Source organism: Labrus mixtus, chromosome 20 (genome assembly GCF_963584025.1).
Source record: "Labrus mixtus chromosome 20, fLabMix1.1, whole genome shotgun sequence".
In the NCBI taxonomy this organism is placed as follows: Eukaryota; Metazoa; Chordata; class Actinopteri; order Labriformes; family Labridae; genus Labrus; species Labrus mixtus.
Genome location: NC_083631.1, coordinates 23,500,541 through 23,521,737, shown reverse-complemented (window position 1 = coordinate 23,521,737; position 21,197 = coordinate 23,500,541). Strand labels below are relative to the sequence as shown.

General features: G+C 42.6%; 1 protein-coding gene and 1 long non-coding RNA gene across 2 annotated transcripts in view; one reads left to right on the top strand and one right to left on the bottom strand.

Annotated features, from left to right (window-relative positions):
- Positions 1-21,197, top strand: part of LOC132954360 (uncharacterized) — a 128,286-nt gene that overhangs the window by 38,447 nt on the left and 68,642 nt on the right. Inside the window, exon 2 of the long non-coding RNA XR_009665749.1 lies at positions 18,649-18,712. This is a non-coding gene — a long non-coding RNA (uncharacterized LOC132954360). The remainder of the gene's footprint in view (positions 1-18,648; positions 18,713-21,197) is intronic.
- Positions 1,812-16,167, bottom strand: ldlra (low density lipoprotein receptor a). The gene is made up of 18 exons (XM_061026332.1): positions 15,902-16,167; positions 12,047-12,172; positions 11,806-11,928; positions 11,300-11,680; positions 10,362-10,484; positions 10,115-10,237; positions 9,860-9,979; positions 9,059-9,184; positions 8,387-8,558; positions 8,080-8,307; positions 7,727-7,845; positions 7,365-7,504; positions 7,131-7,272; positions 6,309-6,446; positions 5,345-5,642; positions 4,923-4,996; positions 4,662-4,825; positions 1,812-3,926 (listed from the first exon to the last, which is right to left on the bottom strand). Exons 1-18 carry the CDS (start codon positions 15,984-15,986, stop codon positions 3,870-3,872), a joined length of 2,739 nt encoding a protein of 912 aa, XP_060882315.1. The 5' UTR covers positions 15,987-16,167; the 3' UTR covers positions 1,812-3,869.

Below are 21,197 nucleotides of genomic sequence, written 5' to 3'. Positions count from 1 at the left end.
AAGCAGGTTATTTCTACCCCCGTTTTTCTGATAATTGTGTTGTACAATGAAAGCTGTCATGAATGTGTGCCTGGAACTTGCACCTTTTGGTTTTGTTTTTTGAATTGCATTTTCCTCACCAAGTAAAATACATTAATACAATTTACACATGAAGGAAAAAAGTATGTTTTACTTCATATATTCTGAGGGCACTGTTTTTGTTTCTGCGAATGCATAAAAAGTTGTGCAAGACTTTCCAGGCCGCACTCTTACGTAATCATATTTGACTTTCTGTGTGTAAATAAATGACAACAAATCAGCCGTTCACACGCTTGGATTGTTTTTTACTGGATATGTGTGTGGGAGACTTTCCCAAAAAAACGTGTGTGGTTTTGCCTTTCACTGTGACGACCTTACCTTCCAAGAAAGAGGGCCTGTTTTCCACCGAAAAACTACAAAAGCACAGCCCGACCCCCCCCCCCTACACACACACACACACACACACACCGACCCCCCTCCCCACACACACACCGACCCCCCTGTAAAAATAAGAGAGGCAAAAAAAAAACACCTCTCTTTATGTTTTCTGCCATGTCTGCATACCAAAGCAGTTGGATGGAAACAGGGGAATATGCTGCTGAACATTTTTCAAATCCTCTCAGCAGCCATTAATCAGTTTGAGCCACAACAAAGAAGAAAAGTAGGACGTGGCTTTGCTCCATGTAAGAAAACAGAACCAAAAACATCCATCACAATATTTACAAGTAAAACGTTTCTTAGAAGGATGTTTCTGAACACGTTCTACTTTAACCACAACTTACCGCACCAATATGACTAAAGAGTAACAGCTGAGGTTTTTATTGTGAAATACATCATCACATGTATCTGTTAAGAAGATCCAAGTATCCCAACGTTATTAGGATGCTGAATGAATGTACAGCAGCCCCTGAAGTCCCAAAAAGTAAGCCTCACAGCCTCACTACTTTGTGAGCTGAATAATTAATTTGAGATATTTTTAAAGAAAGATTGTCTATAAAAAAACACCTAAATAATTAGCTTAAAGTAGTCATTCACTTAATGTAGGGGGAGTAAACTTCAAGTGATAGATTAACAGTGGAGTGAAGCTCAAGTTGTAAAAAGTTGAAATAATTTGTTAAAGTGATTAACCGTTTAAAAAGTTAGCCAAATGTAAGCTAAATGATTAGCCCACCGGTAAACAAACGGTTTCAGGTATTTAAAAGGTGAATAAACACATTTGTAGATATTTTACTTTTTTTTTGGATAAAAAGGTAAAATGATTAGTGAAAAGTGATTAACTACTGGCTAAAGAAAAGCAAGTTAAAATCAGAGTAAAGGGTAGAAAAAGCCTAACGTAGGCTAATGATTAGCAGTTGGAAATGTTAGCTAAAGTTATGCCGGCTATTCTAACAGTAAAATAGATAGGCTAAGTTTTAGATAGATAGACAGTTATTGATGTTAGCTTAAAATAAAAGAATAACAGTTGTTGATGTTAGCTTAAAGTAGCTGTAAGATGAAAAGATAAATAGTTAGCTTATAGGCTACAGTTGACAACAGTTGAAAAAGCTAAAACTAAAAACAACGGATAACATTTAAATTTGCTAATAATCCCAGTTTGAAATACTTAGCTGTAAAGTATCCATGGTTAACTATTTAATTACATAGTTAGCTTACACCGAGAAAATGTTGACATTGACCAGTTGGCTAACAACCAGCTAAACTTGTAAGCTATCTGCTTTATTCAGGTTAAATATCAGAGCTAAAAATGAAATTTAGACAGGAGTGTACAAAAAACTGAACCCACACGCTGGTGATTCTATAATAAATAGAAGCATTTATTTATTTACATCAAATGTTCAAAAGTTTACAACAAAGTCTAGAACAGTAATATTATTACCCAAAAACAACAAAGAACAAAATATTTACATTTATGAACATAATATTTACACGATCAACCTGCACCGTAAGTCTGTGACTATCAAATGACTTCACACACAGATTCAGAAGTTTTCTCATTAATTAAAAATCCACTGATCTCAATAGCACCAACATGAATTATTGAACAAACTACGTCATTCAAAGGCACAAATTTCTTTAAAAATACACCAATGTGTGTTTTTGAACAACCATGATGGGGCACATGGCTTTGTTTTGTCAGGAATGTTAGTGTAAGTCAAGTTCATGTTCTGGTCCTGAGGGAGGATGTAAATAAACACGTGCCGCGGTGCAGAAGCTTTAGCATTGACCCAATTGGTCACACACATGGCCGCATCAAAGCTTTTCAGTCTCTCAGGAATGTGCTGGCCCGCCCTCCCAAGAGAGGCATTGAGAGGGAAAATTTAAAGATGGCTCTCCGGTGCACAGACAGCACATCACAAATCAGTAGACCGCTGCTGGCGGCGTGTTGTGACCATATGTTGAAGGCTATCACAGGTTAAATCTAAAACACCGTGTGTCACGTGTGATGTAAACTACAGCAGCGTCTTCAGGTCCTATTGGATATTTTCTCTCCACTACTGAGGCAATAACTGGTCGAAAAACTCTGAACAGTCTAATTGAGGTCACACAGGTTGACTCATATGACTTACTGTACACTAAACTTTACTTTTCCTTGAGGCTCTCATAGAAAAATAGTTTCATTTCGGAAAGTTCTTGTTCACTTTCTTGGCTGAGAGTCGCATGAATAGATTGACATCACGCTCACATTTGTGGGATAACGCTGCATTCATGTGGCGTAGGACACATCGGAAGAACGAGTTTCAGAGTTGTAAAATGCTCCTGAACGTCTGCTCATGTCGGAACAACAACTCAGAAACTCAGGAAAGATTAGTGCCAGACTTGACTTTGTTTTCAAAATGGCAGACAAAAAATATTTTGGTAAACTTTAAATAAATTCACATATTGCACTTAACTTTATGGTATGACCATGTCAACATAGAGAGACTCCGACTAGTTAGAAAAACACGCAATATATAAGCAATATGTTTGTAATTATTAGCATTCAACCCTGATTAAAAAGACAGTTTTTGTTGTTACATCATTCCAACTTTCCAAATCGAAAGCATGTAAAGACACAAAAGTCGGAAGAACGACTTCCCAACTCAGACACCGGGACCATCCGAGGAGCTCATGAATGCAGCATAAGAAATAAGCTAGCGCTGGATATATTAGCATAGCTTAATTTAGCAAAAAGATGGAAAATGGGTAAACACAGAATAGCTTTGTCCGAAGGTAACAAAATCCACTAAGCATCTTCTGTAAAACTGGAGATATCTTAAACTACTGTCTCTGTTTAGCTCCTCTCTGAACTTAGCAAAGCAAATAGGTTGCTAGCTACAGCCTCGTGGTTAGCATACTCGTATCTGTCTGACCACAAAGGAAAAATCAGTTTGTACTGTTCCATGAAGCTACAAAAATAGCTAAAAGTGGTATTTACAAAAATGAGTTGTGAATCGTACCACTTAAAAGTTCAAGAAAATTCACAGTTGATACATGAGCTCAGTTGATCAGACGACACACAGTGTCTTCAACATGACACAGTTCTCCAGCTACATCATCAGGATCACAGTTAGAAGAAGGAACAACAATGCTGGATTGTCTCTTTGATTTGGTATGACTTGCTGAGGAGTTGCTTTTGAACCTGATGGAAGAAAAAATATTCAACCTGAAATAAACGCTTGACCCTGGTTTCTCCGCTGTAGAGCGCTTGTGTTTCTGTGAGGATATAGTGGTTTGTTTTTTCGGCATTGTCTCATCCTGGCTTTAGCTCCCCTTTTCTTTCTTTTCTTTGTGCAGTGTGAGGTAACGATGCAAGAGGACCTCTCAGGGAGCTTATCACCAAGGCTCTTCTTTCCACGCTGCTCATTTCTTTTTCAGTTTTCCGTGAAGGCCGGGTTGTCTGCCTCCTCAGTCAAGCTCACAACTTGTCTCTGAAGGGAAAGAAAACACAAACATGGACGTCAGTGTGAGGATACGTATGAAGCTTCTGAAGGAGGAATTCAGCCCTGCGTTCACAGTGTTGTGGGATTAAAATCGTGGTGGAGCATCACCTCACACTGTACGACCAAAGCTCACTTTCCCTTTGTTTGGCCCGACCTGAGAACTCAGACCTTACTAGTTCAATCGGGACAGAGCGTTGACAACTGTGAGTAAGCTTTTTCTTTGAAAACGTCTACAGACGGTTGTGTCATACACACAGCTCAAATAAGAAATACAGAAAGCCCTCACACACACACACACACACTCAACAAATACTTCCTATCCGCTGGAGGTCTGCAGTGATTTTCTGCAAACGTTTCTCTGTTCATATCTCTTGTGATCGGAGGGGAAGACACATCAACCGAGCATGCCTGCTATTGCCATGGTTCTTTCAAATGCTGTCTGACGGTTTGCCAATTTTTTTATCAGGAGGAGAAAAAGCCCTGAGGTTGGGGAAACAAGCTTGTGGCTGTGCTCTCACTGTGCCAGTGTGTGCAGTCGTACAATCAAAATATCAAACATGGCAGAAATTCATCCGACTGATCGGAAGCAGCTGACCGGTGATAAACCATCATGCCTGTGTGTGCATGTACACTACATCCGGCTGAAATGGTACAGTGTACGCCTGATTTAAGGAGGGAAAGTTGACACTGTAAAATCTAAATCTATGAATCGAAGGGACTCACCTTTGGGTAGGAGTAACCGTCAGGGCTGTGGCTCCTCCAAATGTGCACCTGGTCCTCGGTGGTTTTCTGATAGACCGGGTTGTCAAAGTGAATTGTGTTGGTGCTCTTGAGTCTGTAGTTCTTCCACAGCAGGACTCCTCCAACAGCAACGATGCAAACAATCACTGCGAAAAGTCGTCAAAGGGGAGAAGTTACAAATGAAAGATTTTGCTGCTGTTTTTTTTTTGTTTTGTTTTTTAAGTCAACTGTAAATCAACTCACCGAGAGGTAAGATGATATAGAGAGCCAGCGGGGTGGTGGAGGCCGGGTTGGGTACAACTGCCGCAAAATCAGGTCTTGAATCTGAATGAAAAAGTAAAAACAAAGGAAGAAGTTAATGATCCATGAAGCTGGAGTTTAAAGACCTCAGTGTGTGTTTACCATGAAACCCCTCCACTGACACACAAACGTATATTCTGTGTATGTTTGACGTCAGCAACGTCCCCAAAACATCCTCAGCTCGTTATATCAGTTGTAGAAAAACATGTTGGATAACAAAAGTGCAAAAGTACAAAAGTTGACCATATTTCGGTTAACTTTGCAAACACCCTTGGTCACATACTGCCCTCTATGCGTCATTTCAGCTCCCTGTGTGTTTAACTGCGTTGTCCTTGTAAAATAAATTAAATTCAAAGTCGCGGTACTTCAACTTGCCTGGAGAGGTGACTGGAGACTCTGTGGTGGTCTGCAGAATCTTCACTGGCTCGGGTGTCGTCGTCCTTGGTTCAGGTGTGGTGGTCCTGAGAGGGGGTCTGGTGGTGCGTTGGGCAGGCCTGGCTGGAGTTCTGGTGATCTCGACGGGTGCTGCGGTGGTGGGGACCTGCAGCTTAGGTGTGGTGCGGGCCTGCGGTTTGGGTGTGGTGCTGCGTGGTGCTGTTGGCTGAGGAGGCGGGTCGGTATCTGGAACTGGAGGCTGTGTGGGGGCTTCAGGTGTAGGAACAGCTGATGAAGAACCAACACAGGAGGACGAGTGAGTCACAAATAGTACAGCCTAAAATGAGTTTTTAAGAACTCTATTTATAAGACATGGATGATGATTTCTGGAATTGTGTACAGGTGTACAGTCCTCCGTAAAATATGGTTGTCATGGTGATGGTTTTAAAAGAAGGGATAAGTTGGAGGATGAATAGGAGCAGAGGGTTTTACCAGCTGTTTGGTGTCTACACTTTGTTCCCCATCATAGATTACATCCCTCAGAACTATGATGACTTTTATACGGTATGTAGTCTTGCTTTAGTTTTCCACGACAGGAGATCATTTCATCCATCCAACAACACAGTACCGTTAAATAACCTTATGTTGAAGTTGACGATTTTACCACTTCATGTCACCAGTTTCATTTTATGCTGGTTGCAGATTACGGCTTTAGGCTTTGTCATATTTTAGAGACACCGTGTTTGTGGATTAACATCAGTTAGCAGAGGTTAGTCCATTCAGACACAAGAAGTCTGGACGTTACGCTCTACTAGTTAAGATGAGACTTGTCTCCATGGTAACCAACAATGACGCAACTTAAGTCACAAAATAACTAGTTTTGACGTAAGGTTTAGTGTGGACTTTAGAACTAGAAGACAGAACAACACAGTACATTTATCCTCTTATACATACCAGGCACACATGTCCTCATATCCCTGGCTAGCATCATGTTATCTGGACAGACGCAGGTGTATTTCGGGGGATGTCTGCCAACTTGTGGAGCTGCCAGACACATGAACTCACAGCGGGATACCTGGCACCAGTTCCTACCTGCAACGGAAAACAGGTGTCAAAGTAAACTTTGTGAAATGTCTTTTAAAGCCCTAAAACTTAACCAATACATTTCACATTTTTAGAACAATATAGCAAAGAGAGAGTAGAGAAAACTGACACCATTCTCATACTAAAAGTGGACGGTTGTCTTAGCTAGGCTATAACAGCTAGCCTAACAGGTAAAACATAATCTATCAATCAGCAACTCAGAAGCTCAATAATCAGCTAGAAACAAAAGGGATGTCAGCCGTTTACCCTTTCCAAGTCTTGATGCTAGCCTAAGCTAATCTGTTTCACAGCATCTTTCAAGTAAAAACAACAAGCTTGACCCCATTGGCTATGCGGCCAGACAAATGCTAACGTTAGCTTTCAGCCACTCTCTAGCTAACACTAACTAAGATGTGGCAAAGAGCTAACATTCCCATTTGGTCGTGTCAAATAACACAATTTCACCTGAGCTAATAAGTGGTTGAATGCTAACATTAGCTGTTGTCTAACTGGGACCTGAAGGTGATGAAATATATTTTGGTTTAATTTGATGTATGGCTAATGGCTCTCCAGAATTTCCACTTTCAAATGTGAAAATGTTTTTGTGAAATGCGAAAAGTTGCTGATCCATCGAGAAGAAGTTTGATGAAGTTTGTCAGACATCCTACATCATTTGATTTCGGTGTCTCTTACCAGCAGGCTGTTTGAGGTTATGGTAGAGAATAATGTCTTCTGGTGACGACAGGTGCTCCGCCACTGGTCTGATGTCATCGCCTGTCAGCCTGTTGGCACTGAGGATGGCGTTGTTACTGACGTCTGTCCAGAACACTCTCTCCTACGAGCACAGAGAACAGCCACACTTTAATAATGACAGCAGCAGTAGGAGTTTATGGCATGTTGTAAATGAATCAGGTGATGAACATTTACCTCAAACACAGTGAGACCCAGTGGGTGAGCCAGGTTGTGTTCGTCGATGATGAGGGTGCGTCGACCACCGCCCTGCACGTCGATGCTGGAGAGGGTGTGCAGCTTGGAGTCCACCCAGTAGAGCCGCTGGTTCAGCAGGTCTGAAGAGGGGACAGAGGGGGTCAAGAGGTTGGATGTTAGTGACCGCTGGCTTTCACATAATTTAAGCAAAACAAAAGATTTGAGCTTGTGCAAAACTTAAAGGTCACATATTCTGTAAAATACACTTCACCATGTGTCTCTAGTCCGTCTACAAACCCCCCGATGATGAGGAAGATACAAAATTAAAAGTTAATGCTTTACAAATGAATGCTAGAACCTACCAAGCGTGATCCCATTGGGCCACTCGATGTTGTCGGTAACCAGAGCGGTGCGGTCTCCTCCGTTCAGACCTGCCTTCTCAATCTTTGCAGGATTCCCCCAGTCCGTCCAGTAAATGAAGCTTTGAGGAAACAGAGAAGGAAAATATTATTTACTGTTAGTTTTGGCAGATGGTTGCTCGACTACACGTCTGGTTTTGCTCAAGGTTTCTGCCGGTTAAAATGACTTGTTACTGATCATTTGTGGATTCATTTTAAGAGATAACAATCTAGATCATGTCTATATGAGGTCATAAATACAAACTATCTGACTGAATACATTAACTGAGGGAGTCTAGAAAAGATGTTAGACGTACTTGTTTTGGGGATCAACCACAATGGCGCGAGGTTTCGATAAGTTTTGCCTGAAGAGGGTTTTCCGGCGGCTACCATCAGCGGTTACCACGGAGATGGTGCTGCGGATGCTGTCAGTCCAGTAGAGGTTACCGTGGATCCAGTCGAAGGCGATTCCTTCAGGAGCATCGATGCCGCTGTTTATGACGGCGCTGTGAGTGGTCGAGTCTTCAGCCGAGTCCATCGGAGCTCTGGATTAGAAGTGAAGCGTTTGAGTAAAAGGAAACAACAACATGAAGGATTTCATTCAGATTTCTGTCTCTTTCTCACCTGTAGATCTTTTTGTTGGAGATGTCCGACCAGTAGATCTCTTTGGCGGCCATGTTCATGTCGACGGCCACGACGTTCTTGAGACGGGGGATGACTCGGGTGTACTCGCTCTTGTCCAGAGTCATCTTTCTGACTTCATGACGGTTGGTGAAAAAGAGGTAGGCTATCGTACCTGAAACATCAGAGTGGACGGGTTAATTTTTTTACCTGGATTACAGTCAAACCAAAATTCTACTTCCCTTTTTTTAACAAAATAAAAGCATGTATGTTTGGCTTTTATTTTCACTTGTGTACCAATGGGGACAAAGTTAGCAAACAGAACACAAATGGAGTTTTAGTTATTCTTTTTACTATTGGTATGGAGGTAATTCTTTCCATTCTTTTTTATGGTCCAATTTCTGCATTAAAATGTTATAAAGACAGGATGTCAAACAGGATAAGTGCATATTAAAGGTTTTACTGGTGGCAGGTAAAAAAGTTTTGACCAGAAAATGGCTTCAGAAAGACACACCAACAACAAATGAATGGATCAATGTAGTCTATAAGATTTACACTATGGAAAGAATTAAATTCAGCTTAGATCCCAATTTGATATCTTTGAAGAGATCTGGTCAAACTGAATGTTTGAGATACCTCTTACATAACAATTAGACACACAGCTCCGATATTTACCGATGGCCTTGCAGGCTTTGGTGGCTGGGTCAACCTGGTATCCCTCCTCACACTGACATTTATAACTGCCTATCAGGTTAATGCAGATCTGGCTGCAGGTGTCAGGTTCGGCACATTCATCGATATCTGATGGAAAGACGAGAGGCGGGGGTTAAAAAGGGATGAAACATACATGACAGTGGAACAAAAAGCTGAGTCACTACGTCAATAATAATTATGACATCTCTCTTTATCTCATACAAAGTGAATTCCATGAATACATTTACCAAATAGTAAACAGATTTCTTGGCATCGTTTGTTTATCTGACTGAAGTTCATCATGGTTGGCATTCAAAATGGTCAATGTGGCCATTTGGCAGACTGCCGTGTTCTGCAAGTTCTGTAGTAAATCCGTCAATTTATTAATATTTTAATGCTTAATCAGCGACTGAAAAGACAACTGATGTAGAGAATCCCAATGGAAACTGAAGAAAATAATTCTTTAACTATTATCTAGCTTTGTGTCAAACTAGTTTTGTAGTACTTGAAAACGGTCTTGGTCTCGAGATTGATCTACAAACCACTTTTTGAAGGTCTCTTTAAACTGTAATATTTTGCATAATAGTACAATTAGAACAATTTGCCAGATTCACCATGTTTTTACAGCATCCAACCTTGAACACAGCCACATGATTTATACTTGATTTGAGCTTCCAATCCTGACTTTTGCCAATGGAGGAAAATGGACGCCATGTGAAAACAAGAGGATACTTTAAAAGCATGTGGGCTACTTCTAGGAGTAACTTTATGAAAAGCTGTTACCTTCACAACGCTTGGTGTCCACTAAAAGGAATCCAGCAGGACACAGGCACTCGTAGCCGATCTTCAGATCATTGCAAATATGAGAGCAGCCGCCATTGTTGTACAGGCACTCGTTGGAGCCTGTGGTGGGAAAAAGAAAAGGTCTTTTTTGGAGGATGTACAGTAACTAGCACTCTCAAGCAGCAGACGCTCTCATTACGTCCACAGAAGTAGTAATTAACACAACAGTCATGAATGAGAGGATTCTGTACTCACCACATTCCCTAAGAGGCTCGTCTGACCAATCCCTGCAATCACGCCGCCTGTCACACACCTTCTCCATGCTAATGCATTCTCCACTGCGGCACTTAAACCTTGAGGGGCCTTCACAGTGGGTTGCTGCTCATGATGATGGACGAGACGGAAAGAAAAGATCAGGTTACAGACACACACTAGTAATCTTGCAGTCAAAAAGGCATCTATGCAGACCAGAGTAGGAAACGTTTGGGAGGTGGTTTCATACCGTTGACACAGCCGGTTTCATCACTCATGTCCCTGCAGTCATATTGATGGTTGCACTGGCGGCTACCGTGGATACAGGTGCCATCGCCGCATTGGAACTCATCAGGACGGCAGGTGGGACGGGCTAGAAGAGAGAGACAGGTAGCCAATTGGAATGAGTACAAGAGATGAAACGTTGAAAGTTAGATGTAAAAAGATAATATCCAACGCAGTGTCCATTACTAGGAATTTATGGATGATAGATTGGAGTCCATGAACCCCAGATTTAAGACACCTCAAGGGGCGTGATACTGCTTATACCATGGCCAGTTCCACAACAAAAGAACAACACCACTATGTTGTTTTTATGTGTTTTGCGATCAAAATGTTTTTGACGAGCCATCAAGACAAATTGTATTGAAATTGGTTGGTACATTCTACAATTCACTGAGCAGACACTTTTATCCAAAGCGACGTACATCAGAGAGTAAGAACAACACAAACAAGGATCTAGAAAAAAGGGAACAATGTCAGTAAGAGCAAACGATCAGCTTTGAGTCTGATTGGACACACAGGTTGACAGGAAGTGACCAGAGGCAAAGCACAACATTGAGGGCAGTTCTTGAGAGCTCTAATCAGTATAGAAACCATCTTATAAGTCGTCATTATCAAACAAAAACCATCGTCATTACCATCATCATCATCAATAATATGGAGACCATCATCATTAAGTTAGTAGGTATTCATGAAAGAGCTGGGTCTTTAGCTTTGTCTTAAAGGTGCAGAGGGACTCTGCAGATCACATGGAGTTTGGAAAAGGGAAAAGACAGCCTCAAGAACACAACATAGTAGGTTCCTTATTGTAAGGAATTAATGGACAACTTGCAGCCAATCAGACTGAAGTATTTGCTAGATCATTATGCAGCAACATGTAACCAACAGGAAAAGAACAAGGCGTACCACAGTTTGCTTCATCCGATCGATCGTGGCAGTCTGCACCGCCGTCACACTTCCAGCTACTGTGGATGCATTCCCCACTTCCACAGCGAAACTCCAGCGAGGAGCACCGATGAACGGGTCCAGCGTCGGGTTTCTTGGCGCCGCAGTTACTCGGCCACTCGTCCGAGCCGTCGGGGCAGTCAGCATCGCCGTCGCAGGCCCAAAGGTTCGGCACACAAACCGTGTTGTTGCACCGGAAGGAGGCGGCGCTGCAGGTGACGGCCGGGCAGGAGGCTTCATCGCTGCCGTCGTCACAATCCGCCTCGTCGTCGCACACGAACGAAGACGACACGCATTGGCCGTTTCTGCAGCGGAACTCCGTGTTCGTGCACTGCTTTGGCGCTACGAGAGAGAATAAGCACAGTAAGACACGAGAAGCAAGGAACAGCTCAGAGGAAGACAAAAAGAAGATTTAGATTCTCCAAGAAATCCAAGTTTGGTGAATGTTGGCGCCTGAAGTTACTCACCACATCTCTCTTCATCAGCTCCGTTCTCACAGTCTGCTTTTCCATCGCAGCGCCAGGAGCTCGGTACGCACTGGTTAAGTCGATCTGCACAGCTAAACTCTGTCGTCCTACATGTTCTGGCAGCTACGAGGGAAACACACAAAAGGCCGTTAAGACTACATAATCGTCCGACTGAGGGATTGTAGGATTAACTGCGATCATTTGAACGTCTTTATTTTGATAAGTGTCGTTGGCTACTCACAGCAGGTACCAGGAAGTTCATCCGTTCCGTCGCCGCAGTCGTCTGTACCGTCACACACCCATCTGATGGTGATGCATTTCCCGTTTCCACACTGGAACTGCCTGGTTCCACATGTAGTCAACGCATCTACGACACAGAGACATAAACAGAAAGTTCTGTTTCAGTTTTCATCTTTCAAGAATCCAACACATGATTCAAATTCAAATTCAAATTCAAAAAAACTTTATTTGTCCCCGGGGTGCAATTCAAAGGCCCACAGAGCAGTAAATTAACAACAGTGCAGGTAGACGAGGTATGGCTCCCTATAAACAAAGAGGAAGCTGCATTTAAAGGAGAGTTTCACAAATGAATTATTACAGAAAACACGATAAATCAAGAACAACAGAAAGGCGTGTTAGCTTCTCTGTGACGCTCTACTTAACAGTGCTTTGGGCTAGCATCACAATGCCATCACTTAACTTTTTGCTAAGTGTGCTAGCATGCTAACACTCCAAAACACATCTGAGGCTGATGGTAATATCAAACTTGTTTGAACGCCTATTTGGTATTAAATATAAAGTATTTCATTAAATATAGGACAATGACTTGATAATGGCGCTAAAGGGAAAATGAAGGGATCTCAACAATGAAACCTGAAGGGACCATGAACATCTGGACAAGATTTGTCAACAATCCATCAAAGAGTAGTCAGGACTTTTCACTCAGATGCACTTGAGGAACAACCTGGGGGTCACTGAAGTCAGTTGGATTGATCTTCTGGGGACCGAGAGAATGAGGGCCAAACTGAACGGCAATAACCAAATTGGATGTTGACATGCCTCAAAAACTAAACAAATGAACAAAATGTAACCTTACCATGTAGGTGGGGGAAAAGTTAGCGGATTATTAAAGTAGAATCGTTAATGTTTATCCTCTGGAAACACTTTGAATCTGTACCAAATTTGATGGCAATCAACTCAAAAACTATCACACCAAAAACATGAATGTCAACATGAGAAGTCAGACTCAGAGCATGAACATCTGTACCAGTTTGATTGGCTTTAATACATCCTATTGTTGACAAGACATGCCACAAAAAAACAGAAATTTCAACCAGCTGGTAGAAAAGGCTCCGGGGATCACAAAAGACATTCGGGTTTATATACAGCAGCGAATGTCACAATTGACAGCAATCGATTCAAAACAGAATATATTCCTGGAAAATGACAATAATGTAAATATTTTGGCTGTTTAAGAGGAAACACAACCTAAGTTTATTCTCGTCACCAACACTTGTTGAGATGTCAAATTTGAGACTTTTATGAAGTTGGTTGGTGTGGGAGGGGCTGTGTTTTCAAGGATGGCAATAAATCTGCTTCCAGAGGAGAAAGGGGGCCGGGAGGTAATCACTCTGACATGACACACACATGCACAACCCCACACGTGCCTGGTATTTGTTTAAACAGGGGGCAGATAAATGGTCCTGCTCTTAGTCAAACATGGATACTGTACGTTTTGATAACAGCCCACCCTGCGTTTCTCCGGCTTTGCTGACATCACAAGGTCACAACAACAATATATCAGATATTCCAGTTTTCATGGTGCCTGATGGAAAAAAAATTCATATGCTGAAGACTCAGAGTCGCCCTCCCAACCCCCATCGCCAATGCCCCCGATAGAGCCACTGAACTGGAAGAACCAATTAGACTGTACAGCAGAGAAACAGCACTTGATGAAAAAGTACTCCAGGCCATTCCTCCCTCTGGGCTCCAGATCCCAGATCGCCACCTGTTTCTGAACAGGGGGGGCAGAGGGAGGTGTTTACCCCACCTCAAGGAAACACCCACCAGGAGCTCGCCATTTAGCATCTCCATGTCCACATACAGTAAGAATAAAGAAGGATTTTTTTTAAATCATTAAATATGAATGGGTGGGTTTTCATAAGCTTCTGTCCAACTCATGAATTATTCACTACTCTGTGTGCCTTACAGAATAATAAATCCTTCATGGTGAAGTCAAACATCTGTTGTTGTCGTCATGGTCGGCGCTCTGGCTGTGGTTAAAAGGTTACTTAAAAAGGTGTGTCTTTAAGCGCCCGCCGGTTGAGGACATGTTTGTACCCGTGTTGTAGTATTCATATGGCTTTAAACGAGAGTTAACAGTCACTTTAGTGTCATAGGTGTGATGTAAAAAAACCACTTCAGACTGTTGAGCCAATCATTCCTTCACGATATGAGAAAGCGGTTTGTGTTATTGCCCTCGCCATAAAGATAATCTAACGTTTCTGTTGACCAACCCTGTGACCCAAAAGAGATCAAATACAGTCCAAGAAACTCAGAGTCATTCGGCTTTAAGTTGAATGTTGGGAAATAGAGGAAAGGGAAAAACACCAACATGATCTGGTCTCATTCCATGAAACCGACGACTCGTTACCTAAAATCAACTCTGACCGGCTGTTTGCTTAAAGGGCTTAAAGTTCAGACCTTGGCAGACGAACTGGACCAAACGGCAGCCGTATTGATTTAGTGCAAAATCAGTGACTGCCTCTGTTTGTTGCCCAGTCTGTGACATGCAGTGGGGCGCAGAGAGACCCCCTAATCCTTAAAAATCAGACTTCTCTTTCTTGTCACTTTGAGGTCATAAATCAGCTCAAACTCTATTTCTCAGGAGGCGACTATTTCCCAACATTTTTGGACGGACATGTTTCATCACCACGCACATCTGTGGGAGTGTTGTTGAAATGTGTGTGTGTGTGTGTGTGTGTGTGTGTGTGTGTGTGTGTGTGTGTGGGCGACAACCAGTTCTAACATGTTTCACCACACACCGTTTCCCAGAACCAACACACTGGGAACCCGTCTGACGGCGACTTCACATCAAACCGGGTGTACAACCAAAAACTTGAGGAATGTCGCAGCAGGACAAAGCCTGTGTGTTTGAACTGGAGGATGAGGAGTTGGAGGGGTTCCATTCATAACCACAATACGGGGCGTTTAAGGTAATGGGAGAAAAACAAGACTCCTGCAAACACGCTGGATGTTGCATCATGTAGAGAGAAAACAGACGCAGCATTCGGTCAAGTTCACCCAAAATGTTTTGTCCTCCTGGTGGGTTTTCTGCAGGGATTTAAAGTGGCGCCCATTTCCCACATTATGAATGGCTTCAAAAATCCGTCTTTTTTTTTTCTTCTCAGAAACCCCGCTTGATATCTTTGCACAGACTGTATTCACACTGCTACACGCTCATTGGCTGCACGGCCTGCTGAGCGCCAGTGTATGAATGAAAAGCACAAAACATTCAGCTCCATTCAAAAACTGGCATGGAGTAAAAAAAAAAAAAAAAGAAAAATGGTTGCACTCCTTCAAATGAAAATCACTGTGAGTCAAAAAAAGAGGTGATACTGAGTTATATTTATTAAATTTATAGGAATGATGCAATTGAGTAGTTCCAAAACAAAGCAGATAACATGATTTGTGTTGCAAAGAAAGTTGGTTTTACTTTTGATTATTTTGGATTATTGTCCCTGTTTGTAACCTCACATGATTCATAATTCCTATAATGAAATATGTGGTTGAGTGGGGGGGTAAAAAAAAAAAAAACCTCATTGTACTGGAAACAGCGAGAGGAAGAAATTTGACCTACATTCTGAGAATAATTGCGCCCTCCCCCCCTTCACCTTGCATCCTGTGCTGTCAGAGGAGTGGGCATTTTTAAACCCACACCTCTGAACACTTCAACAAAATCACTTTTTAAACACATGCATGTAGAAAATAACACAAAGCTGAAGCATGGCACTGGTTTTAAATGAGATTAAAACGAATGCCAAGCGCAATAAAAAGCTAATTAATGACATAATTTGATGAAATAAAACACACTTACATGTCTGAATGAGGGAGCAGAAGAGGAGCAACAATGAGGCGATGCGCGGTCGGCCCATGTTGTCCAGCCGAACTGGAAGCTGCATGTAGCTACACTGATATTAAAGTAGTAATAATGATAATATTAATGTCAGAGATGTTGCTGCTGCTGTTTGGCTCTGAAACAGTGAAGTCAGAAGGTCTCTAGTTTATGCTCTGCTGCGTTAGAGATGGTCGTGCTGAAGGTCCTGAGGAGGGATGCTCGGCACACTGTAATGTTTGACAACAACATCAGAGCCATTTCAATGTGGTCCAGCGGTGGGCGGGGCCACGAGGGGCCGTGAGGGGCCCCGGAGGGGGGAAGGCGGGCTCTGCAGTGGTGTGATTTCTGAGGCACAGAGCCCAAACAATCCGGCGGGCGGAGTTTGAAGAGATCGCTTTTTTACTACGATTAACCCTTTCAGAGAGTTAGCAGAGATATGCAAGTTAAGTGTCATTACCCGGAGAATAAAATACAAATAAACTGGCTCATTTTTTTTACATTATGTTAAGAAACCTGGATGACTTTGTCCTCAGGAGCCTCACAGTGGAATGTCTACAGAAGCCCAATGCTGCCAGAACAATACATTTAAAAAAAAAAGTTAAAATCCCTTAATCATCAGTTATAATTATCAGATAAAAAGTTGAAATTTTGAGATTTAATTCACAATTTCGGGATCTCAAGATGCTTATATGAAGTTAGTATGGGAGTCCAAAGGTGCCAGTACGACAATTTAAAACTTTCATCTTTATTTAAATGAAATAAACTTGCCTTACCAGATAAATAAATGGAAATGTAGATATTGAACTGACACTTAGCCTCAGTGATTTCACCTAGTGATTCCTGAAGGGGGCGCTTGAAGCCCGTCGATGGTGGTCGCCATATTGCAATTAGTGTCTCAACCTGTTTATCAGTCGTCCAATGACCAGGCTAAGAGCTGGAGCTGAGGCGGGTCTTAAGCCTCCTGACAAACAGCTACAACACACCCACCTGCACGTCAGTCAGTTCATCCATTTACCTAATTTTAAAAACCGTTATTCTTAATGTTTTTTTAAACGGAGTAGTTGTAAAAACAATCGTCCCTCATACAGTGTGTGCGGATAAAGGCTTGAGCTAGCCAGATCATTTTTGTTGTTTGAATCAGGCTGTAAACATGTTTATTTCTGCTTTAAAAAGTGACACTTTAGAATGGGTGTGTATGTGACTTCTGAGGCTTCTGCAGCCGGCCTCTGGTGGACACTCGAGGAACTGCAACTTGTGCACTTCCAAATTAGCTTCATTCATCAACACCGGCGGTTGCTGCTTGGTTTGAGGATATCATTAAGTCTTTAAAAAAGAAACAAACAACTAGAAAAGGTAGACAATTTGCGTTTGAAAACCATTTTCTTTTCTTTTTAAGACAAAGTGTCTTTTACCCCAAACATGGTGAAGTATATTCTGTATAATGGGATTGTTTTTGAACATTCCTCTTGTTTTTTGTGTCGTTTTTCTCAAGATGTCCTCAGATGTGTTTCACTCGTGTTGATTCTGTTACAAAAGCGACTTTCTGAAGTAAATAAGATGACCCCCCCGAGTGGACTGATTCAACATCAACACTTTGTCCCCTGACGTGTCCTGTGACGGTCCGAATGTTTGGCTGCTGACCAAGTGGACACTTAAATAACCAAACAACCCGGGTTAGCACACGGCGGTGGTCCACTTGTTGTTTTTTGACTTATTCAACACATGTTTTTAACCTTCTATGAAGACACACACAACAAGCCGACTGACTGAGCACCTGATTATAAAACAATAAAAGTACTCCTCACTATCACAGCTTCCTCTTCTCATAAAAACAGCGTGTTATGTTAGGGGTCAAAGTCTTCAAACCGAGCCGGGTTAGCATCAAGTTTACTTCAGGGGAGGTGCAGAGATAAAGTACAAAGAGATAAAAAAAAAAGGATAGTAAAGAGATAAAAACCTGAAAACAACAACCTTGAACCGAGCAGAGAAAACAGGTTTTCAGTTCAGGAGTTTGAATGAAACAGTGAAATAATCCAGATGTTTGTTTTAAGGAGACTTCATGGAAGAGAGGCGATGTTTTGGAGCTCCAGCACGATGAACTTCTGCTCCGTCATCGACGTAAATAAATACATTGACCCCGTTTCTATCACAGGAAGGTTACATGTTCAGATAACACCGGACCCCCTCGCAGACCCCTGGATGGTTTTTTATCATCCAGGTCAGATTTTGTCTTGAGTGACCTTCATTGCTGCTCCAGATAAATGTACACTAAGGCATCATAAACACTCTCATGTGTATGTCCAGTTGACCCGAGCACGTGACAGACCCTCCAGAGTGAAATAAAAAACATCTGGTTGGTAATAACAGAGTCAGGTTTCCTCTGAAGATCTGCCTCACAGAAGCTATACACATGGATCGAGGCCAAGGCTGTCACGCTGCCGCCACAAAATATGAACCGCTAGAACCGTGTCCGCGCCAGGAGTGTGTGGAACAGATATACAGCACGGATTCTCTGTAGATACTTTATGTAAATGGAAAAACAGATTCATGGAAAAAGAGGTCAAGTGGACGGAAAAGCCCAAAATCAAAAACATAATTTCTTATAGCTTCCAATTTACAACGAAGGTTATCTTATGGATCCCAAAATTAAACTCCAGAAATCAGTCATTCATAAAGCTGGTTACTATGAATCAGAAGGACTTGAGGGATCCGTCTTAAAGGTCCAGTCAGTGAGATGTGTAGAGAGTGAGATGATAAAGGTATCTTACTATCTGATCATTAAGGAAACATGTTGAAGTGCTGGCTTCTCTGACAACAATGCAGCAGCCAGTATGTCCTCCTTCTAACTTTAGATTCTGCTCCTGAATGCTCTGGATTTGTTTGGACCAGAGAAGGTAGGCGCTTTTAAGACCACCCACACGGCCGTTTTGGACGCCCCTCTGTTTGCCAGATATGAGAGCAGTTATCAGGTCAACAGGTGTTGCAGCGATGGAAGCGGGCAAGAGAAGTGGTTCAGATAGAAGTGATTGTACCCGACCTAAAAAGCCTCTGCATGTTTCTAATAAGCTCCACGAGCAGAAACGTGCTCAAACTAGGATCAATATTGGAGATGCTTTTGAAAAATGGAGAGAGGTTAGAACACAGAAAGGTTTACAGACCCATGCAGAGCTGGATAAACACTGAAGCTTCAGAGTCCACCACATGGTGACCTGTGTGAGCATGGACTCTAAAGAGGAGGGGGGGGGGGGGAGACAGCTCTCTATGATGTTTAGAATTTGGACTGCAGTACCCATTTTAACCACTAGGGGTCAGAGTTACATACTGCTCCTTTAATTCAAATCTGCTTCATAACAACATAAACCTCCTCACAGGAGCTTTAAGGATTTGATCCCCTGAACCTTTAGTGCATCATTTTCTCTCTCATAAATTGTAGCAATCCTCAGAGCTGCATGAATAAGGTCACAAAGTGATTAAACAGTCGCTCCCTTTAAATAAAATATGCAAATAAATCCAGTTTATTGAACACAAGAGTCGTCAGAAACAGTTCAAGCCCTTTCCCAGAGAGTGACCCCGCCCACATGTAACTCCACTGTACTGCACAATCAGCTCCCTTTTAATAGGAAGTGACATGGAATTTTCTGGCCTCTGCAGAAAAAAACTGGGTCCTTTGGGTGACCGACTTAGAAACATGGACTGTTTCTGAACTGTGCCGGAGTTAACCTCCAACTTCCTGATGAGCCCGCGTCCTCCATGAAACGCTGATTGAGGAAGACCTGGAGGATCCCTCGTCAGAAATAATAAAGAGTAGGAATGGAATCAAAAGTGCAGGTGAGGTGAAAGTAGAACACACCCCTCCATGTCGACTGCTGGACGACTTACGCTTAAACCTCCTCACCCGGGCCTTTGTAAACAGTTTCTTGTTCTTCCAGTATGTGACCCCCCCCCCCCCCCCCCTTGCACAAACCCGGGGCCCTTTTCACATTCGCCGCTCCTGCTGACAAAACAAACAGAGCGCTGGCTGCAACCGATTTTCTGTCTCTGTCTCTTCCCTCTGAAGGTCAAATCAGGTTTTCCCACAAGCACTTACGCATGTGTCTGGCTGCAGCTCAAGCGCCGCCGCCGCCGCCGCGTGGGGGTTCAGAGCGGGGAGGGTTTTGGTTTCTGCAGCCGACTCATCGACACATTTCTGGCTTCGTGTCCAATTTAAAATATTTTTGAAGTCATTCTGAAAGTGAAGCCATCCATCATCTGTAGAGAAAAACCGCCAGAGGACACATTCCTGGAAGGCCGTGCCGTCATTGTGGGGAGTGGCTGCCAAGTGGAGCATCACTCAATCAAGAAAAAAGCTGAAAAAGAAAACGAGACGGACACTGTGATGAAGGAGAATATTAAATAAATGGATTTGTGCAATTTGAAAAATATCGTACACATTCAGTCCAGATTTATATTTTTGTAAAAGTGTCTGAACACAGAAAGACCGAGTGAGAGTCCCGCCCCCGTCTGTTCCTGCAGGGGGCGCTGGAGTCCCATCGATGGCGGTCTCCATGCTGGAAATGCTGTCTCAGTCTAACTTTCAGTCAACCTAACGACAGGCTGAGAGCTGGAGCTGAGGTGGGTTTTAAACCTCCTGACAAACCGTTACACCGCGCCCACCTGTCAATCAGGTCAGCTACACGCTTTATTGTGAATAACTCTTATCCTTCATCAAATCAAAACTGATGAGTCATCAAAACATTCACCCCCCGTACAGTGTGTGTCCATCCAGACATGAGCTAATCACACCTATTTGGTTTTTTGAACCAGGCTGTAAACATGTTAATCTCTGCTGTAAAAACAGACTTTTTAGAATGGGTGTGTATGTGACTTCCTGTGCTTCTGCAGCCAGCCTCTAGTGGACACTCCAGGAACTGCAGGATTTTGCATTTCAGCATCAGCTTCATTTTTGCAAGAAACTTGATAAAAACATTGAGTTTTTTCTGGAGGAACACATCCTGTGAGTCATGAAAAAAAACCCAAATACAAACATTGACACAGGAAACGGCGTCTGCAGAGACACACGGGGTAACAGTTCCTCTAAAATCTAAAATCTAAAAACAAAGGGCGAGAGAAATCCCCCACGGAGCGGTTCTAACCCCCTCATGTTTGTGCAGGTGTTGGGGCACTCGCCCCTCGATGCTCACGTGCAGGAGAGAGTAGGATGAATGTGTGTCAGGGTCAACGAGGGACCTTTGTGTGGAGAGGGAGGGAGGCGTTCATAAAACAAGATCAAGAAGAT

Excerpts from the sequence above, each read along its gene's own strand:
- ldlra (XM_061026332.1), bottom strand. The coding sequence starts at position 15,986 with ATGCAGCTTCCAGTTCGGCTGGACAACATGGGCCGACCGCGCATCGCC. Across the intron at positions 7,846-8,079 it reads GTGGTTGATCCCCAAAACAA|CTTCATTTACTGGACGGACT; the intron begins GTACGTCTAACA and ends GTTTCCTCAAAG. Across the intron at positions 7,273-7,364 it reads TGGGTCTCACTGTGTTTGAG|GAGAGAGTGTTCTGGACAGA; the intron begins GTAAATGTTCAT and ends CTGTGCTCGTAG.